Source organism: Acanthaster planci, linkage group LG21 (assembly GCF_054643075.1).
Source record: "Acanthaster planci isolate LZ-2023a linkage group LG21, COTS_SCS, whole genome shotgun sequence".
In the NCBI taxonomy this organism is placed as follows: Eukaryota; Metazoa; Echinodermata; class Asteroidea; order Valvatida; family Acanthasteridae; genus Acanthaster; species Acanthaster planci.
Genome location: NC_141797.1, coordinates 932,286 through 953,025, shown reverse-complemented (window position 1 = coordinate 953,025; position 20,740 = coordinate 932,286). Strand labels below are relative to the sequence as shown.

General features: G+C 41.5%; 1 protein-coding gene across 2 annotated transcripts; it reads left to right on the top strand.

The window, feature by feature from the left end:
• The first annotated feature begins 292 nt into the window (after positions 1-292).
• On the top strand, positions 293-20,720 carry LOC110982402 (b(0,+)-type amino acid transporter 1-like). 2 transcript variants are annotated; one of them, XM_022240770.2, is made up of 13 exons: positions 293-541; positions 10,392-10,561; positions 11,355-11,486; positions 12,576-12,821; positions 13,375-13,500; positions 13,856-13,961; positions 14,489-14,533; positions 14,745-14,868; positions 15,165-15,268; positions 15,592-15,688; positions 16,427-16,576; positions 17,744-17,912; positions 18,527-20,720. In XM_022240770.2, exons 2-13 carry the CDS (start codon positions 10,438-10,440, stop codon positions 18,592-18,594), a joined length of 1,491 nt encoding a protein of 496 aa, XP_022096462.2. In that variant the 5' UTR covers positions 293-541; positions 10,392-10,437; the 3' UTR covers positions 18,595-20,720. The 2 variants fall into 2 exon arrangements, with proteins under 2 accessions (XP_022096462.2, XP_086987044.1); XM_087130918.1 differs by lacking the exon at positions 293-541 and adding an exon at positions 7,595-7,717.
• Positions 20,721-20,740: the final 20 nt, after the last annotated feature.

The following is a 20,740-nucleotide window of genomic DNA, read 5'->3' as shown; positions in this document are numbered from 1 at the left end:
TTAGTTCCCTATCCGGGCAGTCCCATGCCACGCACACTTTAATTAAAATCTTTGACAATTCTCACAAATTTTGATCTGTAGATTTCCCTTCTTCCAAAAAACACTGCGACGACAATAAACCACAACGTGCAACATTTCCCGTTTAAAAGTGTACGCAGCGTACTTGGTGGACACGCATCGTACACCCTTCTGAAAAACGCATGCGCGGGACAGCATTTAAACGATGACGTCCTTATCCAGTTGGTAATATTAGGGAGATCGATGCATACCTGCTTTCTTCGGTATGCTACAATGCAGACACTGTGGTAACAAGACTGAGTGTAGTGGGATGACAGCATCCTGGGTGTTAAAACGTATGTGATGCGCATGCACAATAAAATTGTCCTGCACCTAGAGTACCACACTCGAACGCATTGTATGATTTCAGTTATAATCTCTTGATGAGTACACACGTCAGGCCAGGCGTTCCATACAGCGCTTCATTCGGTTTGTTCCAGTAAGTCACATTAGATCTCAGTCCCGCAGAGAGGTGCTTCATCAAGTAAGTAACTGATACGTACAAAATTCTTCATCTTTTATATTTGTATATTTCTAATGACTGTTCCGGTCAATAAATAATGCGAAGTGGTTATAAATGAAAAGAGGATGTGATGATTTGGCGAATTTCGTTTGCTGATTCGCAAGCTATACTATGCACCTAGTCAATTCATGAAAACCGAAACAAAACGGGCACCAGTTTGAAATACCCCTTTTATTATGCACAAGGGTATTTTATTTCCTTCAGCGTTTAATGAAAAACTTAAGTATACGCTGTGCGCACAGAGCACGAAACGGTTGCATCGAGTGTATTTAAAGAAATCTTTGGGTATTTCAGAAGTATTAAAGGTGTCGTTCAGAAACGTGCGTTCGTGACGTCTACTATTTTGGTGTCGATCGCAGAAACCATGAACTGTACGTCGTCTAGAGTAAAAAAAAGGTCCTCCATTTTCCCAAGAAGTTATAAATAATGTCTCCAAAACGTACCGGTTGAGAACAATCCTACATCATAATAGCATATGTGGTGCATACTGTATTCGGAAGTGCCTAGACGGGGCACAATGATTTCTTTGCGCTTTATGGATACACTTTTACGTAGATGATCTTGCAAAATACGCAACCCATAAATAGCATTCTGCCGAAATAACTGTCAGAAATGTTGGGGGTATCAAATTGCAGCGTACGATGTTATCTTTAAAAACTGAAGATTTAATTCATTATTTGATGGGGGGAGCGGGTTAGCGTAGCGCTTCTTTCCTCGCTTTGCACCAATGAGGCCTGGGTTCGAGTCCCGTCTTGGCCCAGGCTTTAAGTGCATTTGGTTTCCAGTCCATACTCGCTCTCACAGGTTTTCTCCAGGTACTCCGGTTTCCTCCTGCCTCTAAAACTGGCCCTTCTTCCTAACTCCGTAATGTGATGCTGATTAATAAAGGGTATGAATAAACGTACAGTTATTGACGCAAATAGCCTGAGTTGCTGAAAGCGGCATTAAAACAAAACAACAACAATATTATTTGATGATTCGTTTCAGAGATATTTCAGCTAATAGGCAACACAACTACATGTCTTGTTCTGTCCAGTGGAACTTTATATTGTTAATCTTGCAAGTAGTCACGGGAATCGAATCCCCAAACTATGGGACAACTCTTTGGGTTACAATAACACACAGTTACAACAATACTTCTGGTTCAATAAATTTGAAGGAATGAAGGCGATGGTTGTTAATTAACTCCGCTGTATCAGAGTTTAATGAGTTTGTTTCCGAGAAAGCAGCTTCGACACCTTCCAGTGCCGAATTGTAACGTTCATGTCACGTGCTTTTATCAACAGTAAGACATGGTCTGAACATATGCAGTAACAAAGAGGTAAATTTCAACCTGCCCCAAAATGCCGTTCTAGGCCTACATTCAAATATTTATATTCACAGTAATTTGTATTTTGTTCAAATATTTGTGACTCTAGCTAAATACGTGACTCAACCTTTTGGCCTAATGACTCGACCTGAGTCACTATGTTGCAGTGACTCAACTCGACTTGAGTCTCAAAAATCATTAACTCAAGTAACTCTGATACATAAGTGTACACTACGAGAGGCTGGTAGTGCAATTAAGTATGTATCTTATATTTTCTTTCCAAGGTTCCTTTGTATCAGATATAGTTTCTCCAGGTGTATGAGACCTTTTGGGGGGTGGAAACATAGTTCCTATTTTGGAAACAGTCGCAGTCTTTTGATCTGGGGACTGGATTTTTCCAGAGCTACGGCTAGGTCTATTGTCTGCGCGTCTCCTCGCATTTCCATTGGAGCGAAGACCTAGACCCAGCTCTAAACAAGAGATTCGGATGCAGCCTAAGTCTTTGACACATTGAGCACAAATCGAAAATAGCCCTATGTTAATGAAGAACGTACGTATGGCCTCCCTCAATCTTGTGAGCAGCCTCCCTCAACTCTCCTGTAAGTTGCTTCCACAAACTGTTCAGTTGGAAAATGTCTTTGGAAATTCCGGTGTTGTATTTCAGTCCTTTCAAAAGTCCAGTTACAAGTCCCTTCACAAGGGACTTCTTGTAATGGACTCGAATACAACACCGGTGAGTTCACAGCCAAAATCTTTTAATGTACAAAATGAACCTCCGTACACAAAGGGAAGGGGCGTGATTATACATGTCACCTCGATGTGTTAAGTTAGATGGAGTGGCGGCACGCCGCCACCATGATTTTCTTGTTTTCCGGATTGTTTTCTCAAAATTAGAAAATAACAAAGGAAACCGTCTGTGCAGACGAAGTTCAAGGAATAATCGGTCGATAATATACGTTGGATACAACGGGGGGTTCAGGATTATTAAAAAAAAAAAGATTGCTGCCACGAATTAAAAACGTCACAAGTGTAATACGTGTAATGATCAATATAAGACTCTGTGTAAATAGAAGAATTTCTGACAGGTGCATGGGTGGAAATGTAATGTACATGCGTGCTGCATGGTTGCTCATGTACCCTTTTCTGGTTTGTAAGACAACTTGGTCACGTACCAAGATCACATGTGCCACATATTCCACGGTAACTAGCGAAAGAGACATGTTTTGGGCCTTTTAACCCACGCTGAGTTGATCAATCATCATGTTAGTGGTTTCCTTCCATTGTGCGGGTGTGAGCTTCCGTATATGTTTGTCGGCATGCATGTACATGTGTGCTGGTTCCTTTCATGGGCTCAGAAATGTCACGTCATGCTGGGTGCATGTTGTTCTTCGATGGATTTTGCTGGCACTTTGGGGCAGGAGTGATTCTCAACAATCGAAATCAAATGTTTGCCTTTCAGGGCAGCAGAGTTAAAGCTTTGATTGCAATCGCAAGTCGATCATTCGATCGCTGGGTTGGTTCTGCGGTAATTGCTCGCGAAAGGTGAAGTCCAAACGCTAAAGAAACGCTGGCTTCCTCAGCCTCCATCACGAACCCTCGCTGTAGTAACGGGATTACTGGTGCCAATTTGGGCCAAAATGGGCGACAGAAAGTACAGAAGCAATGGCAAAGAACACCAAAGATCAGATGGCAGCTACAATTAAAATACGGTAAAATAGGCTTTGCGTGGTTGTCATTTTGTAGGGCAGTTCTCTTGTTCCACGGGTAGCTAGCTAAAAATTCTTTGTGCATACCCCCAGAACAAAAGCACTGGCCTGCAAGATGGCATCCATGCAAATCCTCTATAGACCTATATCTTGCGACTTTAGTTTGTCTGTCAAAGTGATGTCACTAATGTGAGCGGGAATAGGTTATTATAAGCGGTGAAGCTGGACTTGTGTTCTTATATGCTTACGTCACTATTTTGTAAAAAACAAAACAAAACACACACAAACACATTGCATTGTTGCGTTCCAATTATGGTAACTGCAGCGCTCCAGTTGGGCTGGACCATAGCATGGTGTGTCTGTGTGTGTCTTAGCACGCACCAACGTCAATGTTACGTTATGACGGTAACTCGTGCCAGCAAAATCTGGTTAAGTGTTCTAGGTGGGATGCCACGTTGGCATATTTTGAATGATTTCTTTTGGGTGTGGGCCTCCAAAACGTGGAGAAAGTCGAAACATTTTGTTTACATATGACATTTGTTTTACATATTAATCAAGCAACATTTACTTCCATAATACCGAAAGATCCCAGTACGATACAACAGAATAAATTAACAGATATGCATGTAGTTAATTTTATACACGTCGATAGATTGGGGACAAGAAACAATGAAGTCATCAGCAATTATGGGAGCATCTTCCGAAGCCAATGGCTTATATGGAGATGCCTTGACAAAAACTGAAACAGAACATTTAACCTGACAAAATAACAGTTGGACAAAAAAAATTACAAACTTGAATGAACATGGGATGAAAGTAAAGTTGGGCCAACCTGATATCACCACTATATTTTGAATCAAGATCACTGTGCAGCATCAGTGTGGAAGAATGCATCATAGACCACAGACTTAATATAAAAACAATCTTGACCCATAATGCCCTTAATCAGCGCACATAAGTTATTGACGCCCCCGGGGGCCATCTTACCGTGCCGAATACTAACCTAACACAAAGTCTTAATCGCCATGGTTGACCAAATTTGTTCGTGGCATCAGTAGTTGCAATGGCAAATGAGCCAATCACAGCCTTCGTATTTGGCACGGGAAAATGGCCGCAGGTTGCTTCACTCCGTGCAAAGGCATTGCGAGTCCAGACTCTTTAGCATGACTTCCGTGTACTCTGGGGCTGATTTTGTTTCACAAGGATCTGGATCACAATCTGTGATCTATCGTTGGTTTACAGACACCAAAATTCGCCTAATGGATGGTGCCAACCAGCGTGAGAGTCACTAATTGCGATCCACATATGTGAAACAAACAGGCCCTGGGATGGAGGCAGTAAATGACTTCCGTGTCAAAGAAACGCCAGCCTGAAAGCCCTGTAATGCCAGCAAGTATAATTTTCAAAAAGTGAAGTATATTTTTCGAAGTTTGGCGTTTATGAAGTATATTTTTTCAAACTTTGTTTTAACGAGATATTTTTCTGAAGTTCGCCTGGTAGAGACACATACTTTCCATTTCGTTCTCGTGAGACTTATGTTTAGAAACACTGCTTCTATTTATATGAAATCGTTTTTACGAGATCTGTATTTCCAAACTCGTTTTTAAAAGTTTTTTGGGGGCGGGGGGACGTTTTTATAAGTTATATATTTGTGACGTCTGTTTTTCTGAGAAATAAATTCCAAATGTGTCCTGAAAATGAACTTGGAAAAAATGGCCGGTACAATGTATAGCGTTTGTCGGTGCATTAGGCCTTTTCCTGCGCACTGCCAAAATCAATAAAATTGACATAATTGGCCCGGATAAATCAGTCTATTTTTAGGTGCAGTGCGCGCACTTACGTTCGTTACTTTTGATTATAGTCAGCATAATTTATGGAAACCAGTGTCTGAAATTAAAACACAGAATAAATTTGTGATGCATATCAGGAAATCCCAACCTAAAAGCAATAGTTCACCGCCGTCATTTGCGAATGTTGACATTACCCGGAAATCAACGGTATATGGGTTTGAAAAATTTCGGCGTATGTCGGAATGGTGGGAATTCCTCGCAACTTTGTCACCCGACCACGACGGCTACCTAAAGGTCTAGTCCTAGATTAGTGGGAATCTTTTGGGTCTGGCACCTGACCGAGTTTGTTTTTGAAGGGGAGTATATTTGAGAACTACACCCTTCTAAATTATACTCCAATAAAAAGCAGTTGAACTCAGAGGTGGACAGAGTCAAGTGAAATTGTCCAGTCAAGTTAAAATATTGTCATTCGGTTTGTTTTATGAACGCATTAGTTTCCCGACATACATGGCATATGACATGCCATAAAACGCTTCAGTGATGTTGTGAGGAATATATAATAAATTAGCATGGAAAGTCTGGAAATACGAAACGAAATAATCCGATTCATACATTTGCACCTAGGTTGCACAACACAAAATATTTCATCTTGAATAAAAAAAGCCAAATTTATTGTCCTTCGTTTGAAATGGCTCATTAGTCAGGTGAGGCGGATGAATATTACATGGTGCCCATGCAAACTTTTTATACATTCAGCTCAGCAACGACTGTGTCGACGACGAATATATGAGTTTGGACAAGTTTTCCTACCATAGAAATAAGCCAGCTGGAATTCCATATTCCAATAAGGGCGGGTAGCAGTAAAGATAAAATCCCACGGAAAGGTGAGAGAGAAGTGAAATAAGAATCACAAACTTGATAAAAGAAATTTGATTGGGGTGCTTTGAACGCTGGGGAAAAATAAAGAAACCGGAAAAGAGAGAAATCTGAGGAAACTTCATCTATATTATATCCATGACATGGGGGATAGTCTCGTATCTCCAAAGCGACAACGCAACACTGTCATGGAGCAACCTCACACCCATCTTTCGCGAGATATGGTGTCAGCCCATTGCAGACAAAGGAACCTGTAATATGAAGTGTCGAAGGAAAGACGTTTTCAATGAACAGTTCGGCTCAGGTTATTACAGATGAAAACATTCAAACGTTTTCAAACTTAGACAGCTTGGTCCCAGACATTCCAGACATTCATACCACTACAGAAGTACAACAAACTTCCAGATACCCAAACGTGAATAAGCAACAGGTCCTGACAACTTCCCAGCAGGAATTCTGAAGGAAGGTTCAACCTGGCACTAGCACAAATTTTTACAGCAGTTGTTCCGTTAGCCTTTCTGTACTAGTACATTACTATAAGACTTTCAACGAACGCTTCTCTGGTGTTCAAAAAAAAAGGAGAAAGAACACTCCCATCAAACAACTGTCCCGTTTTTCCTTTTATCCGCCTCGAGCAGAAGTATCCTTTCATCGGATGGAAAGAGCCATATTAGTTGGGAGTGTTCTTTTTGTTGGGTGGCGATGCGACCGTAACGCGCACGTTTCATAGTCGTTCGTGAACCAGCGAAGTTCAGTTCCGACCAAAGGAGCCTCCTGTTGCTGAGAAAAAAATGCGCCCTCTCTTGGGTCCAGCTCGAGGCTCGTACATGGGCACATAATGGTAAGCAATATAGTATTACTCACATCGACAAAATACACACAAAAGCTCGTCCTACTGACAAGGTGAAACCTGTTTTGCCCGAGTGTCTCAAACAACCAGAAGTCATTTCTTAAAGAGACAAGTTTTCAGTGCTTTCCAAAAGCTTATGAAAAAGAAACCGCGCTCCCTACAGCCACAGTACTTTACACCGAGCAAACTGGCTATTCATTATGTGCACATTAGATAGCACGCGACCATAGACCTTATTCACATGGAAATCTGTTCGTCTTTATTTCCCGAATCTGTTTCATAAATTGCAGCCAGTTGATTAAAGTTATGAAATTGCCGTGTGTTTCAAGCCTCCCTTTCAATATTTTTTCTGGCTTAAAAACAAAAGATGCATTTTTGCGTGATATTTACTCATGCATACATGTACTTTGATCCAAGAATGGTGCGCATGAACACTAAAACTGTCCTGGACTCAAAGAGTAGCACATTCGAACGCATTGTATGATTTCGGTCAACTATCTCGTAATTGCGTATACAAGTCAGGCCAGATGATCTCTACAGTGCTTCATTCGGTTTGTTCCCATAAGTCACATTAGATCTCAGTCCAGCAGAAAGGTGCTTGAACAAGTAAGTCATTGATAGGCCTATATACAAAATCTTTCATTTTTATATTTGTATTTTCAGATGACTGATCAAATGACACGGAAGACCTGTTGCCCGTGTTCCCCGAATCTGTTTTATAAATTGCAACCTGTTGACGAAGATGGCGCCAAGCAGTTCTGTAATTGCGTAATTGCCGTGCGTTTCAAGCCTCCCTTTTTTCTTAATATGGCTTAAAAACAAAAGGTACCTTTTGGCATGTTTAGCCACTACTTTGAAATTATTCATCAGAGTAGACAGGTCACGAAATTTCATTTTATTGCTTTTATTTCTATTCTCCACATTCGAAAATGAACTGTGAATGTCGCTTTCAATTTTAATACGGCTGACCAATTAGTGGTTTTTAATGCGTACTAACTGTTCGTGTGCACCTGCGCATACACCTGCCAGTTCGCTTCCAGCATTTGTGACACTCATGTTGCAATATATTTCTACGCACGGCTCTGCAATCATAAAGTTAATAGCGCCCAAAAAATGTTCGGGTTTGATTAAAAGAAACCTTTTGGATTGAAAGCTTTCCGTTTATTTTTTTTTAGTTAGACCCAGAGCTGTATATAGGGAAAGAAACCTAAGCTTTAGACTTTGGAACCAAAATGGTTATTAATTACGTGTGTAGTAAAGCGTGCAGCTATTGCTAACTGTCCATGCTCACTGATAATAGAGCTATATATAAAAACTATATAAAGACTATATAAAAACAGCTTAGGTTTGACTCAATTGGAATTCAACAGCTCAATCAGAGACTCCCATCAGAAAAAAAATCATTCGAAGACCACCTCGAAAAAGTGTAGAGACGTGTGGCCCAGTTTGTCCAAAAAATGGCTCCCGAAAGCCAGACCATCAGCATCATAGACATGATCGGAAAGGTCAAATAAAATCAACTTCAAATGAAGAAAAAAATGCACGGCTGATATCTATAAATTTCAGAAACTCGTTGTCTCACTTAACACAAAATTTAAACTATCGGTATATGATCTCTAGACTAACAAGGACTGCTTTTTAAAGTTGCTATCCGAGTACTATTTCTAAATGGCCTTTTTCTTTGCCACATGAAACCAACTTAGCACCGGGACCAATTTCATAGAGCTGCTTAAGCACAACATTTGCTTAAAGGTGAAAAACCTTGCTTGACAAATCAGGTTACCAGCTAAAATTCCATGTGATGTATATTGGTTTGGAATGGTATTCATGCGCCTGTCTTTGGGTTAGCCTGACAATCACATAGATTTTGAGATTTTTTGTTTTTAAGCAAGGATTTCTGTGCTTAAGCAGCTCTATGAAATTGGCCCCAGGTGTTAAAATATTCTTAGTCGCGATTGACAAAACTTTGGACTGCACGTTACCAGCCACATATCAGGGATCAAATAGGAGGTATGGGATCCTTAATTGGCTCTGGCCAATGTCCAGCGAGTACAATGAGCAGCGTTAACAGATGACCCTTTGGCACACACACAAACACAGTAATTCTACTTGAAAATAGCAAACTTTCCAGCTTTCTGAAGTTAAATTTACAGTGTACCACTGTAAAGACCACGAACTTCTCTCAACAGATTCACAGTGTTTATGCAAATAAGCTTCTGGTCTACTTTTAAGTCATGTAGATTTTCATGCCTGATAGTGACTGGCTGGATTCCCCTGTGGTGCTGTTGTTTGGATGTGGCTCACGTGCCTTGTAATACCAAACAAAAAGTTACACAAAGAAGAGTATAAAGACATTTGGGATAAACAGCCAACCATCACTGAATGACTACACAGTCCACCCCTTCCCACGATGTCAACGTACAAGCGCGCTTGTGATGTGAACAAAAAACACAACAAACAAAAACAGGTCAGGCAAAAGACCACATGCACCTCCTACATAGCCTGACCCTTTGCCAATTTTTGTGTTGAATGTTTTTTGCAATAACACTTCCACCGCCTTATATGTGTTTGCTATACACAAGCTTCAACTCAGCTTAGTCACTTGCTCCTGGTTCGGTTCTAGTCGTCAAGCGTCAATAAAAGTCCGTTGAGTTGTTCTGCGTTGATTAACTATGCAAGTGTCTTCTCTTGAAAACAGCATTAGGGCCTACACCATAGATGCTGACGCAAGAGAATACCATATGGTACATGTCAGGCTGGTTGGTGTTTACTTGGAGAGACACTCAGTTTTCACATTCAAATGTAGGATTGTGCAGCTGAGTCCCTTATACGTTTTTGCAATTTGAGACATTACGAGATTTTAGCCGAAAGGTAAAAGAGCGAGTCCCTTATAAATCCGCTCCAAAACAGTGGAAAGCACTCACAAGGAGGAGCCACATGAAGGAAACTATTTTTCGAGGTGTTGCTTACATGGCTCATTGAAAGAGTGGAAGTTTCACGCCTTTGGAGTGGTTCCACGATTTTCAGAAGGGTTTTCACACTTTTGGAGCGGTTTATGTGGGAATCACTCTTTATCTGAGCGAGTGGTTCACTCTTTCGCCGTACGAAGGTTTAAGGTATATTTATTGCAGACTTGCTAAAATGTTTAATCGTCCTGTACTGAGATTAGCAGTTGAAGTCCTTGGTAAAATGGTTTCAATCTCTTGAACGTCGCTTGAATTTGGTACAGCAGAGTGGTTGTTGAAGTTTGCAATTTCTGGAAAACTGGATTGGTTGACAGGAAAAGGAAAGGATTGAGGAGCAGCAGTTCAACGCAGTCTGGAAAAATGATGGAAAGCGGTTCCAGAAGCTCTTCCATTCCCAGCGTGAGTTCTAGCGTTGGTCCCTCGGGTAGGAGATCAGCTGGCGACGAGCAAGTGCATTTGCGAAGAGAACTCGGCTTGCTAAAAGGTATTAAAGTCAGAGATTTGTTTTTGAATCACAGCAAGTGTTGCAGAGTCAAGTCCATCGCAGGTCTCAGCGAGTTCGTTACAGGTCCATCACAGGCAATAGACAGTCGTAAGACCAGTCACGAGCTTTTCAGAGAAAGCGCTGTGGAAGCATTCCCTAGTGACCGTTCGCCCTCTTATTTGCGACTGGTGTTGAGAAAGGACATTTCAAAAACGTGTGATGTGCTTTTGCAAGACAGGATCTAGCAGTACAGATTTGCACTTGCGAGAGGTATAGTGAATTCAACTATCGTGCATCCACACTTTTCCACGAAGTTGAATCCCTCTTCTCTGCAACCATTCCTGTGTCCGTCGCTTCCCCTGGGTCGAGGAGACTCGTTGGCTGGGGTGTTACTCCTTGAGGAATACGCAGCATTCCAAAACTTGACTCTCCAATCATTTGGAAGTCAATCTGGTCTGGTCAGAACTTTGAGTGCAAATCCTACGATAGTCTTTTAGGCATCTATTCCTGTTGGATACCATATTTGCACAGTCTTGATTAACCAGGTATACCAACACATATTGTACACATCCTGTAACATCGTCTTATGAAAAGATTGTCTATCGTCATTGTTGCCATCTTCATTTCAAATCCAATCAAATATCGCCATTTGGAATCCAAGCAAAAATGCCCAATAAATTGACATCTTTGATTGGAAATCCAAGACTTTCATTCAAGGTTTCATTTCTTTTCCTAAGCCAGCGTGATTTCTTTTCTTCTTGTTGATCTAGACAATTTCTCTCTCCTCTTACAGCAGTCTCCATTGTTATGGGATCGATTATTGGATCAGGTATCTTCATCTCACCCCAAGGTGTCTTGCGAGGAACGGGGAGCGTTGGTCTGAGTTTGATCGTCTGGCTCGTGTGTGGGCTCGTTTCGTTGGCAGGTTAGTGTGGACATGGCAGTCTGTAGATTGCACTGTAAGAAATAAGGTACAGAGTCCCCAAGGGGACTACGGAGCCCCTAAGGGGACATGCACAATGAGGATTTGTTTATTTCTTTCCCTCGAAATATTATTTCGTTCTCTCGAAATCATTTCGTTCCCTTGAAATGTTATGTCGTTCCCTCGAAATATTATTTCGTACCCTCGATATATTTTGTTAATCAGTATTCATTATTCCTTCCCTCGAAATGTTGATTTCGTTCCCTCGGTGTATTGATTTCGTTCTCTCGAAATACTGATTTTACTCCCTCAAATATTTTGTGTACTTGGCGCCATTGTCGTACACCCGTGGAACAGGAAAACGCTTCCAGGATGATGTTACTCTAAGGTAAACAGAGAAAACTTCAACCTTAGGCGTTTTCCTGTCCCACAAATGTACGACAATGGCGCCAAGTACACAAAATATTTGAGGGAGTAAAATCAGTATTTCGAGAGAACGAAATCAATACATCGAAGGAACGAAATCAACATTTCGAGGGTACAAAATAGCATTCGAGGAAATGAAATAGTATTTCAAGGGAACGGAATATCTCATTTCAAAGGAACGAAATGATTTCGAGGGAACGAAATATTAATTCGAGGGAACGAAATAATATTTCAGAGAGAATGAAATAATAATTCGAGGGAACTAAATAATATTTCGTGGGAACGAAATGATTTCAAGGGAACAAAATAGTAATTCGAGGGAACGAAATAAAAAAATTAAGTTTGAGCGACGTCTGGAGTTAACTACAGTTTGACCAACGCCGCACGAACGACTGTGGGTTTGGATCAAAGCCGTGTATAGAGTTGTGACATAATTGTCACTTTTGTAGGAAACGAAGTGGCAGGTTCATGCGTCAGTGCCCACAGACAAATGATATACAACAGCCACACGGTCTACTGTACACAAAATGAACGGGCAGTTTGTTTCTAAACTCTGCAACTCTATTTATATTCATGGTTGAATCAAGAGTCGTCAGGGACTTTGGTTAGGGAACCAGACTATGACGGAATGATCGACTGCTGAATTTGTTTCGATTGTTTATGTAGGGGCGCTCTGTTTCGCCGAGTTGAGCATCGTCACCGGCAAGTCGGGCAGCCAGTATATTTACCTCAAGGAGGCCTACGGTAACATCCCTGGATTTCTCTACTCTTGGACTTCAAGTCTCCTCATGCGACCAGGGGGCCTAGCTATGGTGACCCTCGCTATGGGGGCGTACTTGACGGACTTCCTCCTCCCCGGCGACTGCCCGGTCCCTGATACACTCATCAAGCTGTTTGCCGTGTTGGCTATTAGTGAGTACGGTCGGGTTACCAGCCACCTGTTTGATATCCCATCATGCGATATCATAATCAGAACAAGACTGCAAAGCACTAAACAAATGCTCCATGCTGTAAAACCCAGGAATTGTTTTACTCGTAGGTTTGACAGCGAGGGACATGATAGCTTTCCTGGCGCTGAATGTAATGGGAAGGAAATATAAACACTTTCAATTGTTGAACACTATATATATCACAGAGGCCTAACATATCATAAGACAAATTTTAGGAAGTCTGTTTCCCAAGAACACTAACACAGTAGCAAGTAGTGTAACTGGAGGGGTAGGAAGCCCCCACCCGAGGCCTGTGGCCACTTCGTGTTCCTCCGCACAGAAAGAAAACTCCGTAGATAGTCCGCCTTAGTCAGACTGTAAAACGGGGGCCCACCCAAGTGCCCCTGGAAAAGTGCACCCCAGTTACGCCACTGCCTGACGTTTCGTCTCCTCTTTATTGAAAAAATTCCCTAGCAAAATTACTTTGCCCCATCAGGAAGTCTCCGACTAAGACTTATTCTGGCTATCAAATGCAGTGTTTGCAAGTTTCGTGAATGCGGTCAGCGTGAAATGGACAACTCACCTCCAGGTTGCTTTCACCATGTCAAAGGTCGTGGCGTTGCTGGTCATTGTTGGTGTGGGTCTGAGCCAAATTATTCAAGGTGAGGCCGGAACGAAAGTAGAACCTCTGTTCTTCAGCAAGTTAGCGAAATGAAATCGCAGAGTAATGGAGAATTGAGAAAGATGAAGTTGACACCGAATATCTGGTTTATAAGGGCTTCGATCTGGAACTTCAAAATAGCACTGAGGGTGGTGTTGGTGGTGATAGTGTGGTAGAGATGGTGATGCAGGCATGGTGACGGTCATATGGTGATAATGATAATGTTGATAAGAGTTAATAGATGCTTACGGTAATATAATGCTGGTTGCTGACGATTAAAGATCTGAGCTTGGACAAACACTAAGAGACGAGCAAATGTATCGGTGATGTTATTACTTCCATTTCCCTCCCTCCAGGACACACTGATGCCGTTAATCCCAGCGTGTCCTTCCACGGCTCTAATAAAGATATCATCTCCCTAGCAGCGGCATTCTACCAAGGCTTGTACCCCTACGATGGATGGTAAGTGCCACCTAAAATGTTAATTTTATATGACGCATAGGTAAACCATGGGTGTGATAGACAAGGACCACCAATGCTTTTGTTCAGGTCACTGCTGGAATGGGCGTGATTGCCAGTATGGATCGTGCTGCCTGAATCCGCGTCACTTATGGGATGTTCTGATGTTGGAAAGTGCATGACTTTTTGACACAATTGCAAGCATATAGCCTCACTTTGAAAAGGTATTTAGTTTGGGCAAATAAAGGTGGTGTGACATTTTATCCACAATTGATAATAATTTATAACATTTTTTGCCCCCATGAATTCTCTCAGTTACATGTTTGTCGAGTTTATTAAAAACGTTTTCACAGATATTGCCTCATTTTTTATTCAAGATGGCCGACTCATCAAGAAGGCCAGCAGGTTTGATGTAAAGAATATGTAATGATGTAGACGTTTTTATTACTACCTTGTGTTGAAATAGTATAAATTCCAGGAGATTCCATAGATATATAATAACATGCACCTAAATTTTGTCATTTGAACAGGGGTTCTTTAAACACCGTTTACGAAGAAGTGAACAATCCAAAAAGGTAACAAAATTTTGGTTCAGTGCATTTCGTTAATGTATGACTTGTATGAAGTGTGACTTTAAATCTTTGGTCTATAAACAAAGGTACTGAAAAAAAATGAGGGCCGTATTCAGTTGTGAGGACTTGAGCAAATTTTCCGGGTGGGCGGTAAATAATTTTTTCCATGAGAAATTTCCGGGGGTATAGCTTTCATCGACTGTTCTTTCTATAGAAACGTTCCTCTTGCAGTCATCATCGGGATACCGCTGACCATTGTGATCTACATCTTGGTCAACATCTCGTATCTCACTGTGCTCACTCCGGATGAAGTCATTGCTTCGGACGCAGTCGCTGTGGTAAAGATCAATGTCGAATTTGTATGTATTTCGGTTACATCTCATATATAAGCACAAGTAGCTTCGAAAAGTACATTTGTGGGACATGATGACAGAGGGGTACCTTACATGCCAAAATGTACTCATTTAGTGTATTTATAAGTAAAATGAGTCAAAATAAACCTACTGTAGACAACATTCCTATTACCAACGAAAACAACAATCTCGCAACTCAAAGAAATAAACTGGGTCGATAGCAATGCACGACTATTCATGTTCCATCGAGCAAACGCAGTTTTTCACCCCTTCTATCTCAGGCTTTTGCTGAGCGATCTCTGGGTGCCATGTCGTGGGTGATACCGCTGGGCATCTGCATCTCAACATTTGGTGGGTCGATGTGTTCCATCTTGTCCGACGCCAGGTAGAGATCTTGGAGAACGTTGACAAACATAGAAAATGTTCCACTGGCGGCAAGTTTGTGTGCCTGCCACTATACACTCAAGAATAAACATTCCAATGCAATTTATTCATACAGCACAATTCATACACAATCTTGTATTTAAGAACCACTTTTAGGAATTTTTGCTTCTCTTTTTTTTTTTAGAGAGATGCGTGTTTGTGGTTGGTTTTTGTTTTGGATCGTTATATCGATCCAAGAGGCCAACAGTTTAACTGTTACTGACTCTGTGTGTTGGTTTAGAGGTGACTCTCGGTTTTATTTATTCATTTTGTAAATGTTTGTAGGCTGCCGTACGTTACCAGCCGCGAAGGTCACATGGCGCAGTTTCTGAGCATGATCAGTATCAACAGAAGAACTCCCCTGCCCGGTATCGGTTTGGAGGTAATCACTTGGTATCAACTACCATTTAAATAAGATGATCCTTGAGAAAAGCGATATAGGTAAAGGGCTACCCTTCCTAGGAGAGTGATCCTCAGAGGAGAATCAGATTTGAAACAGAAACACGGAATTAACCCAAACTTCTCAGCATGTGTATTTAAATTCGAGTATTGATGAAAGCGGGAAAGCCGATCAAATCAGGAAACGTAACACCAGGAGGTTATTGGTGAAAGCTGAGAAAGCTACAAACCATTTGGCAACATGGAGAGTAGATCGAGTCCAAATGGGGTTATATTCACAAAGTGGACACACATGCAAAATTCTAATCATTCTCCGCTATACCTGTTTGTTCGATAACCAAACAACTGCTGTAGGCATAGCCAAGATGCCTTATACTGCCGGCGTCCTTTGAATTTGGAGCAGCGCGATGGAGTGATGAATATGCATTTATGCTAATAATTACGTCACGGACGCACGTTTGTTTAGTACTGGCCAATCGCCAGTCGTACATGCAGGCCGCAAAAAGTTTGCACAATATCCAAAGATAAAAATGGAGCACCACATGAACTCGCAGTCTTAAGGGGATACCACTTGTTTCAAATCTTCTCGTTCTGGTCATCAGCATAGTCATCAGCCTGGACAATCAAGAATCTTCTGTGACGTCAGAAGCATGAATATTCATCCCTCTGTAGTTGCACTCCACAGGACATGACCTGACACGGGTTTGCTTTGTGTCCACAGGTCTTGGTGGCGCTGTTCCTGGTAGCTGTCGGATCGTTCGACACCTTGCTGTACGGCCTGAGCTTCGCGGGCTGGGGATTCTACGGCGCTGCCGTCATGGCTGTCCCCGTGCTTCGCTACAGACTTCCCAACCGGCCAAGACCCTTTAAAGTACTACCACAATCTTCGTTTTCATGCCGAGACACGGAGAGGGGGAATCAAGAGAGTAATGTCCCCTCAGGGTGCTCCGTTACAGGAGGATTCTGCACCTCCCCAATTTTGCACCTACTTTTTAAAAATCAAACAAGTTATAATTTGAAGAACTTTACCAATATACTTTATCAATGTCATTTTGTGATTGTTGCAAAATGGAAAACCAAACCAAATCATAGGGCTCAGGCAAGGCCCGTTGCTGGGGGGGGGGCGTCGTTCCCGGCGAGCAGCATTGAAAGAACCTTTGATTCATGTGATGCACCCGTATAGTTGGTTGCGCTACGGGCTGATGGTCGTCTCACTAACAACGCAGCCCGACGCACTGTGACGTTCGTTTGATGCAAACCGGGGGCACCAATGGCACCCGCAGCCTTTGTGTTGGTCATTGTTATACTGGTATCTCAGGAATTCTTTTCAGACATCAACGGGGACAATAGACTAGAGTGTGTATAGGGATTGGACTTGTGGGGTACCCCTCTGCCCCATTTCGTAGGTGGTATATACGGTGGGCTTAGATGTCCACCACGGCCATTACGAAGGCAATTGCGGCCATACAGCGCCAAGAACAAGCTTTAGGGAGTAAGCAGGAAAAACAAAAGAAAACATACGTCGATCGTTACCCAATGTGAGATCGGTAAGATAACGACTGCACGCGGCATTGATGAGTTATTACGACATTTGATTGTACATGTAATTAGAAGTCAACGTTATGTTGCTGGGCATGCATTTCACAACATATTTTGCTTAATGCAGGACGGCTGATCTGAGAGAAGCCATATTGAAATCTAGAAGGAAATTTCAGAAAGACACCTAAGGTTCTAAACCAAAGGAAAAAGTTTGTATTTTGTCTTCAGTGTGCATTCCTTGTTAAAATTGTTCTCTTCTGACCGCTTGGTGGCAGCAGACATTGGGGGGTTAATACTGAATTTATTGCAAGTACGCACACCAAAACAACTGCTGTCTGATTGATATCTCCCTTTGCTTTCTTGAAGCCTGATCTACTGGAAGTCTAAGGAAACTTAACAACTACCACTAAGGGTTTGGGGGTTTACACAACGTACAGGCTGAAATAAAAGCCAAACACAAAGACCAACTACTCGGCTGTTAATATTTGTCTTTATGCAGGTGCCTATTATTCTTCCGATCCTGGTTTTTCTCTGCTCCTTGTACCTTATTGTTTCGCCGTTTGTCAACGGGCCAGACATGGAGATCGTCTACGCTTCACTGTTTATTCTGTCTGGACTTCTCCTCTACATTCCGTTTGTCCATTTCAAGTATCATCCTCGAGTAATGCGTAAGTGTTTCATTTCTTTCCTTTTGACAACCCTTTCATTTTTTTTTGGTGATGATGGTTGTTTGTTCTTTGTGTTGTTTGCTTTTTAAAATGTGGATCTTCGCAGTTTGCGCAGATGCAATTTTAACAAAGGTTTTTAATGACATCGAAATTCCTTTGTTTTTCCTTTCAAAATTCAAAAGGTTCAATGTTCCCTGCCACCGAAGAAAGTTTAATGTTATGAAAGTGACCGTCATTCAAGTCCGTAATGTTACATAAAGATTTCTTGATCTCTTTTTCGATAATGGCAAACGAGAAAAAAAATCAATTCAGGGTTTCTCTAATGCCTTTTACTTTCAACTATATTTAGACAAAAGACATACGATCCGGATACAGCTAAAGTAGAAGACAGAAACTGACATATTTGGCTGCCCTGCATATGGGATGAACCCCTTTTCTCTTGTCAGGTTGGCTATCCCAGGAATGAGTCTTCGCGCAACGTAGACCCCTGTGGGCGCGCATACATTATGTAAATCACATGATCGATTACCGCTCATTCAGTTTTGCCCCAATTGCAAAAGGCCGTCATTGCGAAGTCAGTAATTTCCAACCCTGTTTATTTTTACAAATTTCAGGTCACGTTACGTTATTTCTGCAGAAGCTATTCGTCGCTGTCCCCTCGGACTACGTGGAACCGGAATAATGACAGGCATTCTATTGAATATTCAGCTTATTATTATTATTTATGTGCTTGACCGGTCTAGTCTTGAATGTGTGTTGAAGACTAGCCCAGTAGAATGGACGCGACTCATGTCTGAGCCGAAGGCAAGAACATTGTCAGCGTTCGTTCTTCTCGGCTAAGCACATAATTTATTGCCATTCATAAAACCGTTGTAGTCAGATAGTTATAAGAAGTCAACATACGATAAATTCCTCAGAATTTTGTTCAGGAATTTTACTTTGAAGTTCATTTTCCCGAACAAACTAGTCCATTTTATGGTATGTTCCTTGCGCAAATTGTCCAGAAGAATCTCCTTATATGGACCTAGCGCGCCCATGGCGAGTTCTGTGTGCGGCGTCGCACGCAGACTCCTGACCAATAGGGATAGAGTAAACTGTCTCGTATCCACGTGCCAGCGCGTCTTTAATTAAGCAGCAGGCATATTATCAAATCGCATCGGGCATTATTAAATGTTAATTCGCGGTCACGTTCCGCGCTCTTGGTTGGGGAAACTGTCTGAGGTATACAGGAAGGTAGATTTTAGGAGACTTGTAGGTTTTCACGACGGACATGATATTAATCTCCGTTTTTGAGATGTGTGAGAGCAAACAGAGGTTCAAACAACGAATGAGACTGGTGACGAATTTAACACGCAGCTCAAGACGTCCAGTTGAAACAACAGCCTCGTTTCAATACCAGACAACTCAAAACAGAGATTAATGTCCAAAATGTAGATTATTTTCAGAATTTATACCGTTTCAGATCTGAAAACTGGCGTACAACCTTTGCACTTTAGTTCATTATGTGGAAAACCTGCACACTTTTCGTTTTTTTTTTTTGTGAAACAGCGACATGCACCTGACTTTAAATTTAACGTTCTCTTTGAGTGTATATGTTGATTCTATATTTTTAGGGGTATGCAAGAAGTGCCGTTTGTAATTTCAATCTTTTTCTCTCTGGTAATGTCTTCAGTTTTGTGCGTTGGCGCGACACCGGTAATAATTTTCCATATTAGCGTGCAGTACTTTCATTTAAATTCACTATCATTTCCTCCGTTTTGTTATTTATTTTCTTCCATTTTTACATCCAAAGTAAAACTTACGTTTTCTCGTTTGTCTTCATTTTAAAAGTTCCATTTAGAATTTTCAATGAATTTTAGTGTTACCGTTTATATTCAAATATAATTTTAACCCGTGTATAGAAAAATGATTATCTCAGTTTTAACATTCTCCCACGGCGATTAAAAATTTACAAAATTACAAATTCAGAATGGGGGAATCGCTAGAAACCTACCTTATCAGTACTTCTCAGATGATATTCCAAAACCTTGTTTTCTTCAAACTGAACGACTTGTGACGAACGAAGCCTTTCGACGTGTAGGCCTGATCGTGTAGCAGATCAGGGTCGGTCAAGGTCAGTCAATGCGGTCTTCGCGTGAACGATGAGACGTGGTTCCTCAACTATGCAGGTCCCCAAATTCCAACTGGTGGTGCATAATATATATCATTTGGATTCAACCATGCTTATTGGTGACATTTATCAAGTTTTAAATCCAGTATTTTTCCGTAGCTGTAACACAAATATATAAATGCACGTGTAAATCAAGTTGATTTCGGAGGTAGGCCCAACGAGGAGAATCAAGACGCGTTTCCATGACACCATCATCCATCGATGGCGACTGCGCGTCTGTAACTTTCCATCCACACAATGTACACGCAGTGTATCTTAAACAAAAGTTGCATACCGTCCCCAGACGCAAGTGCATATTCTTTTACGGGTCGGGGGTTAAAGCTTTCACCTAGCTAGGGAGTGCTGAACAATGGATCACATTTTTCTAACAACTCAAAACATTAGTAAGAATGGACACTCGGTGTTCCTTGAAAACTGGACAACAGTTTTGGGGGAAGGGCGTAGTTTAAGTCAGAGAAACGACTCCAAAGGTGGAACTTCCCGAACACAAAACTGGCTCGGGAGCTCCACCCTCCGCCCATTCGATTAAAAAAAATCGCTACTTCTCTTTGTTTCACTTAATTTCATTCTTTCGTCTTCTTAACGACAATTTTTTCTTTAGCAAATAAAAACTACTTCTGAACACCTAACCACAAAGGAATACCTTTCGAAGTACACG